The sequence below is a fragment of the Gasterosteus aculeatus genome, chromosome 8 (assembly GCF_964276395.1).
Source record: "Gasterosteus aculeatus chromosome 8, fGasAcu3.hap1.1, whole genome shotgun sequence".
NCBI lineage: Eukaryota > Metazoa > Chordata > Actinopteri > Perciformes > Gasterosteidae > Gasterosteus > Gasterosteus aculeatus.
Genome location: NC_135695.1, coordinates 5,001,338 through 5,009,056, shown reverse-complemented (window position 1 = coordinate 5,009,056; position 7,719 = coordinate 5,001,338). Strand labels below are relative to the sequence as shown.

Here is a 7,719-nt window from a genome sequence, read left to right as displayed (position 1 = left end):
TAATATTCTCATGGCGTCATTGGAAGCTTCTTAAGGTCTCTGTAAGCTTGTTTTTCTTGAGGTTCGATTGATGTACAAAATGCTCTAAACAGAGAAATCTTACACTTGCTTCACAGTGAAGTAGCGTGTGAGAGTTAGCGTGTGCATACATCCTATAACATGCCCAGATATCTCATCATCATCTGTTCTCTTAAGAAATGAACACAATATATTACTTCAGCAGATACACCAAGAAGTCAAGGACTGGTTTGCCTTTGTCCTCTTTGCTTCTACAGATCAAGATAACACTTTTTAACGTTTCTCCCCGTAATACACACGTACCACGCCGCTCCTGAAGAGCAACATGGACCGAAAACCACGAGATCATCTGCAGATGTAATATGGAGCATTACCATTCCTGCAATCAGTATTACAGGTTTTCATTTGTTTGGACATAAAGAGATTAAAGAGAAGAGTTGGACACCACCGCTGACACCAAGTGAGACACTTTGTGCCCCATTTTACCTTGAAAATTCACTCATTTATGTCCAGTTTGTGTATTTCACGGATGTAATGAATAACTCATTGGCTCATTTGTTTTGGCTTGCTGAGACATTAGAGTTAAAATGTCGAAGATTCAGCACAACTAGTAAATAAACGTTTTGTTACCTCAAAATAAAATACTAACCTACAAATACAAATGGAAAATTGTTGTATGCGTGTTGTCGACACTGTCACGTGGGGTGAGGAGGTGTTGTCATGGATACCGCGGCGCCCTCTCGTGGCGGCAGGCCGGCACGACACGAGCCGAGGCGGCTGTCTCGTGCGAATGTACCGTGACGACATTACGAGACCCCCCCCCCCAAAAAACAAACACGTTTTGTAACGTTAGTGGTGTTTATTCCACGTGCCTGCGTCATGTCTCCGTCCGAAGCAAAGACTCCCGAGTGGAAAACAACCATCATTGTCAGCTCCTCGCTGCAGGTTCAAGTCCACCCTTCAACCCTCAGACACGTGGACATACAGTCTGCTTCAGGTCGTAGACCACCTTTTGGTCCACATGCCACTATTCGTAAATCCAGCAGCCGCTCCGTTCATTGTCATTGTTTGTTTTGTTCTGGCTGTTGAGGGAATGAAACCTAGAAAGCGTCTGAACTTGTCTGACTTTGAATGCTAATTTCCAACTCTGGCTCTCTAGCTAACTTAGCTAGCTGCGAGCTAGCTGTAGCACAGACTGCATGCTGTGTGCTAGTATGCTAGCATAACAGCTGCTGACATGTCACTCATTCAACTGTCTAGATTAGATGTGTGTTAAGATAAAGGAATGCAATGATCTGTATTTGTTTGGAGCAGAACCACGACACCAACAGGATCTTAAGCGGCCAGCAGCACAGAGTCAGGTTTTCGGACAGTGTTCAGTCTGGAGCCTTTATTTTTCCTCTGTCAGGTAAACCTGCTGCATTATCTGCATGACCCGTAACTCTCCAACACACGAGCCTTCCATTTCCAAACCCACCGTACCACATCGGCTCCGTTGGACTCTGCACTGATGATTTCCTACAATCTGTAATGGATGTGATGCCCCCAGTTTGTGTTGAATGAGGTTTACTGTTTATATAATTTCACTTAGGTACTGCATTTCTATTGGTTGACTCCCAAGACGTCCTCGGACATTTGGAGGAGTCTGGACTCGTTGAGAGGATACAGAGCTTCGTGCAAGTACACAGGAACAGTTTCCTACTCCTCTACGCCCCCTTTAACGGGGAAAAGGAGATGGAAATATTATCGATGGTTCAACACAGGTACTTGGTGATTCATGGCGGGGCGTTGCCCTCTTGTTTGGCTTGACTAACACTAACGTGGCGATGGTGACATTATTGTACTAAGACTCCTGTTACTTCGTTTCTCACTCTTGCAGATTCTTTGGCAGCAATCTCAGGATCCTGCCTGTACGAAACAACGCAGAGCTTGTCAAAGGAATGTTGACAATCGCCAAGGTAAAAGGTGCCCAGAGGTCCTCGGGGTGACTCTTGATAATAAGTTCGACCCGCTGTTGTTCCCTCGTGATTCTTCGGAGTTAGCCGAGGCTCCTTCTGCCCGCAGGCCACCAGTAAGCCCCACGTAGACCTGATCCGCACTCGGATGTCCCACGCCCGGGCTCACGTCGTGGAGAGCAGCCCCGTGTGGGAGATGCTCAGGGACATTCTCTGAAGCCCAGCACCCCTTCCAGCAGCTGTTCTCACACACACACACACGTAACATTCGTTCTGTTTTATTCGCTGCTAACCAGTACAAGCGTTTCTTGGCAAATATTCATAAGCAAATTTAAAAGATGTGTTCCAATGTGTTTGTACGGTTTGTTCTATTTTTCTTTCACATTTTGACATAAAAAAAAGAAGAAATAAAACAATAAGACAATAACCCGGCGGTCTGAAGTGACTCTTGGGGTCCTGGATTCAGTTTGGGATCGTCCGCTTTTCCTCTGTGATCTCTTCGATACGGAATATAAGACTCTCCATCAGGTCCAACGTCACCAAGGCGCTCTGCAGCACCTGTGAGGCATGAGAACGGTCAGCCTGCTGGTCCTGAGAGGGGCCCAAGGGAAAAGGAAGGAAAGTGTCCTCACCTGGTGCTGGACCTCTGGGGACATATTGGACACCTGCTCATGTTTCACTATCATCCTCTTTGATAAACCGGTGGATCGGGCCGCCTCTCTGGCTTCTGGAGAGGAAAAAGCTCACCGTTTATTATCCAGCCGTCATTTCAATGTCGCTTTGGCGCACGCCGATTAGCAGCTGTTGCTGACCTTTTGCTTTCAGCTTTCGATCCTGCCTCACCGCCTTCAGTTCAGCGGAATAATACCCCCTCGATATGCCGATACACACACGCAGGGTTTTCACGTATTGGTCTTTGACCCCGCTCAGCTGTTCCCACGCACCTGTCTGAGAGCGGGCGGAGGAGAGCATCAGCTCGCCGCGTCAACCCGCCTGAGGAGCTGTGGAGGTTTCGGATCAGTGAGACTTACAGTGCTCCTCAGTTCTTTGTCTCTGAGGAGGAGGTAGCGCAGAAGATTCAGACTCTCCATCACCCTGAACAAACGGACAAAGCAGTGCTCAGGGGAAGGAAGCCACGGTGCGAGTAGACGGCTGCTCGCGTTGCTTACCTGTCCATAGTGTTCAGCAAGTCGGTCTGAGCACCTCGTGGCAAACTGAACACAAGTCCCAGCAGAGAGAGCAACTGGTCCCCCAGGAAGCCTTTACCCGCTGCACCTGACTGGAGGACAGTTGACGCGACTAAACGACGGAATAAAATCACCAAACGCCTCCAGGCGACGGGGAAATATCGACTATATGAACTATCACCATAGTGATTTTTTGTGAGCCTCCTTGTTTTGTCTCACCTTCATGGAACATTCCACTTGATTCTTGATGTTCTTCACTATGTAGCCTTCTACTCCTGCATGGTGGCTGGTTTTTAACATGCACCTGCGACAGAGAGTGAGACTGCTTCGGACAAATCAATTTTACATTAGACAAAAACAGGAGAATACGGCAAAGGAAATTATAAACATAAATAAAAACAATGTTGAATCCCTGTCAAATGGTCATTTTCCTCATCTGTACTTCACTAGCACATTAACTGGGACATATTGATGGAAATGTATGGCTTCAATGAAATGTTAATATCAGTATAAATTTCATAGACATAGATTCTGAACACATTTGACAGTGGAATAAAATCGTATGCCAAATGTACTGCGTTCCAATGATCTAGTCCACAGCGGTCGTGCACCCTCATAAAAGCGTCCGGCGACTGTTTGTGTCGTCCACACACAGGAATGTTTGGGCCGGCGTCCTGTTTCCGCGGTGATCCTCTCACCTGAAGAACTTGTGCTTCGCTTCAGCATCTAACTTATCGATGAAGAGCTGGAAAACCTGCAGACCCGACTCCCTCTGGCGAGGCGTTGATCCCGCAGAAAAGAAAAGGCATCAAATTGACCACTGACGTCCGACGCGTTCCTCTCATCCAACACAAGTGCGTACTCACCAAATGCTGCATGGGGCAGTCAGTGAGAACTTGCCTCAGATTCTGTGAATTACAGCACACAGGTTCATTGGAACCCGTTACGCCTGCAGGTCAGCAGCCTCGCTCTGCTTACTGATATTTTGGACACAATTGCAGTTGTGATTCATTCAACCATCTTTTGAAAAACGGATCTGAAATACATTGAGTGACACAACGTGCAGAAGAAACGCTCACTTTAGTCCTGTCTAATGAGGCGACCGTGTCTCTGAGGCGCGTCTCACCTCTGGTACTCTGTGGAAGCTCCTCAGCTCCAGGAGACTCACTGGGAGGCTGTTGTCCTTCACCCTCTCCAAGCTCTTTGCGTACAGCGCCTGCGCGGGAAACGCACGCTTAGCGAAAGGAAGGTGACCCCGTGTTTGTCTTTCTGCGCGTTGACGTGGTCTTACCAGTCCTTTGAGCAGGTGCGACTCCTTCTTGCTGTCAAGGAAACGAGATTACAGATCACACGGTGATATCGATGCATTTAAAAATCACTCAGTTGATGTCGTACTTGACAGCGTACCTGCTGAGGAGTTGATTGATGTAGTCCATGTTGCACTGCAGGATAAATAGAGGACTGGAACACCAGGGGACAGGGGACAGTAAAGATGAGCGCTGTCTCCTCTGAGTGTCGCTCAACGTGCATCATCAGCCAGTCGGGTCGCACTCACCTGAATACTGCCGGGAAGCTGTCGATGCCCACGAGCTGGACGAACAGCAGATAAGCCAGACAGGCTCTCGACTCGCTGCGCTCACGGCTCTCCTTCTCGGTGCCTTTCTTCAGAGGGCTGAAGAGCAGGAGCTCTGCCGGAGGCTCTCGGATCGCAGGCAGCGTCACCTGCAGGGGGACGCGGTCAAAGGGACTAAATTAACTAAATACGATTGCATATTTTGAACTTTGTCTTACCATTATTTGGGTCGCAAAGAGCCAAAGTGGCGATGTTGTGTCCCGGTTCAGTTCGGCCTCGAGTAAGGGCTCCCTCAAGCTCCTCATGCAGCTGCAGATGAATCACAACCGATGAATCAATAATCTACTACCATCCCACCACTGAGCTTGCAAACCAGCCCATAACATTGGCACCGAAACGTACAACATGAGAAGCTCGGCCTTCAGCTCCTCATCCTCAGCAGTGGGAGCGTGGTTTCCATTTCTCCCCTTCACCTCCTCTACGAACGGCCGGGTGAGCTCAGCCAGGGCGGCGCAGCAGCGGCACAGGCCGTGCTCATCGGCCTCCTCCTGCTGCCGGCTGTAAGGCACCGGCAGCCGGGACAGCTGCTCCTGCAGGCGGCTCAGAGCTGAGCCCAGGCAGGAGGCCTTTCTGTCCCCCAGCTGCAGCAGCACTGCCAGAGACACAAGGGGGGGGGGGTTTGCACTGATGCACAGCAGGGGGAGACAGACCCCCGCCGTGGTATAAAGAGAAAGGAACGATTGCTGCAGTAGTAGAAGACATGAGGTGGTGGTCGGATGCCGGTTTGTTCACCGTAGAGCCAAAGTAAATGCAGTTCGACAGCACAGTGCCGCCACCTTTGTGAAAGTTGAACTGTTTTTGTTGAACGGTATCTTGGACTTTTATGTCTTGTGGAATCGTATCGCATTTGACTGTTTCTGTTATTTTGTCCAGCCCATTTCTATCAAGGCGGGTAGAAACTCTTCTAAGGGATAAGCTGGCTGCAGGCTTCACATGTCATCTCAATAAAAAGATACATTCTGTTTAGGGACCATTAGCCCACAAGAATTGTGTGATACTATTTTTTCAACTTCAACACATCATGGAGATTATAAGCCAATCCAATATTTCATGATAAAAAGCACTGTGGTTATTGGTAGAAATGCTTATCAACCTGTTTTATGTTAGCATAGTGCCGCAGGAGTATGCCTTGCGTATAGTTGCAGCGTTGTGTTGTGTTACCTGTTTGAAGATGCGGAACGAGGGCCAAGATGGTCTCAGAAATGGCCCCTGGATCAATGTCTTCAATTAGTTGCAGAAAGCTACGCAGGAGTTCATTCGGCCTGCACGTCTGCACAACAGAACGGGCTTTAGCTCCAACGTGCAGGGGGGCATGTGTCGCCTGTGTGGATCGTCTGTTTGAACGTACCCTGCTCAGATGTGTGATGGCAGCCTGGCAGTGAGCGAGACTCTTTTCCTTTCTGATCACTTCGTTGAGAAGAGGCGACACGAGAACGCAGCCCATGGACCTCACGATCCCCTAATAGAGGGATGAATGGTGATTATTACATAAATGTCCCGGTAATTACATAAAACACACACCGTGAAATGATGACGTACTGTAACTACGGAAATAACAACGTCCTTGACGGAAGAAAAATAAATAATTGAAACCAAAGCAAACGCAACCCAGTGAAGAGCGGAGCGACAAACCAAGGGGCACTTAGAGGAGCGCCGTGTGGAGAGAGGGTTACCAGTGGAGCGAGAAATCGGACTGATTATCTGCCCGTTTTTCTCCCGGCACCTCGGGGTCAAGAGGTCGGCAGCAGCCGGGTGGCTGCGTAGGTGCTTTTAGTGGCGTGTGACAGTTTAACGCTGAACGCCATCATCATGGCGGCGTGTGCGAGGTGTGAGCAGGACCAGTCGGGGGGCCGAAGGGAGAGCAGAGCCGTACCTGGTTCTCCTCCTCCTGCAGGAAGCTCAGCAGGCGTGCGGCGTCCCCCTGGGTGAGACAGGCAGATCCCACGTCCCTGAACTGCTGGTAGTCCTCCGGCTTCAAATCGTCCTCCGGGGTCCTTTGCTGAGGCAGAAATATTTAAATTAGATTGTTTTCTTGTAAATTCAAGGAACATTATCCAAACTGCCCCTAATTTCATATGAGCGATGCTCGGTCAGGCCTGAGCCTACTTCATATTGTAAGACACAGCGCCACCTGCTGGCTAGAGGATTTACACTTTGACGTACTCCTCAGCCCATATACGATCAAATAGGTTGTTTTCTGTTTCATTATTCGTCATGTTAGTTGAATGACGAAGACGGCATGAGGCCGCGCACTGCAGACTGTCAGCCACCAATGGAGCCGAGTGGGTGTGTTATTGGATTTATTTCTCAAAAGTGCACACAAAAGTTCCACTCGCTTGATGGGTCACTCCCCACTGGCATCACGACAAATTGAATGATGAGCATGATTGCCTAAGATAAGTTGCATTGAAATAATAAAGAATATATCGGTGACTTACCCATCTGTGGATTATATCCTTCACCTGATCTTCATTAGCCATCAGCGTCTCCTCGGGGCAATCCTATTACCAATATGTCTTTATTGAAGGCTCCACAATGGCTGCCGTGGTAACTAAGAACCAGTTTCAGCACCAGAACCGAAATGACCAAATGTGGAGGTCTCGTGGTGAAGCGAAGGAGAGAGACAGAGACAGAGAGAGACAGAGAGAGATTGTCTGCAGGGAACCAGAACCTAAGCCTCTTATGTCCCTCTGTGCCCGACATGTAATAGGATTAAACCAGAGTGCGAGAAAACGTGCAACTGTCTGGAAGGATCTGGATGAATAACACGTTGGGTTCAGTAAAACGAAGGTAAAACTGTGGATGGACCTCGCATACGTTTTCAAACCCATTCAACTGAATTAGTTAGTGCTCATCCAGCATGAAGACAAGCAAAGAACAGCAATTCATATGTTTTTATCTAACATGTGGGAAAATGAAAGTGTTG

General features: G+C 48.6%; 2 protein-coding genes across 2 annotated transcripts; one reads left to right on the top strand and one right to left on the bottom strand.

Moving 5' to 3' along the window:
• The first annotated feature begins 719 nt into the window (after positions 1-719).
• On the top strand, positions 720-3,573 carry c8h1orf146 (chromosome 8 C1orf146 homolog). The gene is made up of 5 exons (XM_040183886.2): positions 720-963; positions 1,333-1,426; positions 1,610-1,781; positions 1,898-1,976; positions 2,083-3,573. The coding sequence occupies exons 1-5, from the start codon at positions 898-900 to the stop codon at positions 2,188-2,190; spliced, it is 519 nt and encodes a 172-aa protein (XP_040039820.2). The 5' UTR covers positions 720-897; the 3' UTR covers positions 2,191-3,573.
• Positions 1,401-7,482, bottom strand: LOC120823687 (glomulin). Its single transcript, XM_040183885.2, has 18 exons — positions 7,232-7,482; positions 6,667-6,792; positions 6,142-6,252; positions 5,955-6,063; positions 5,136-5,385; positions 4,952-5,042; positions 4,716-4,882; positions 4,568-4,621; positions 4,452-4,482; positions 4,287-4,376; positions 4,027-4,068; positions 3,859-3,932; positions 3,380-3,464; positions 3,143-3,252; positions 3,005-3,068; positions 2,786-2,921; positions 2,606-2,700; positions 1,401-2,531 (listed from the first exon to the last, which is right to left on the bottom strand). Exons 1-18 carry the CDS (start codon positions 7,271-7,273, stop codon positions 2,436-2,438), a joined length of 1,773 nt encoding a protein of 590 aa, XP_040039819.2. The 5' UTR covers positions 7,274-7,482; the 3' UTR covers positions 1,401-2,435.
• Between the last annotated feature and the right edge of the window lie 237 nt (positions 7,483-7,719).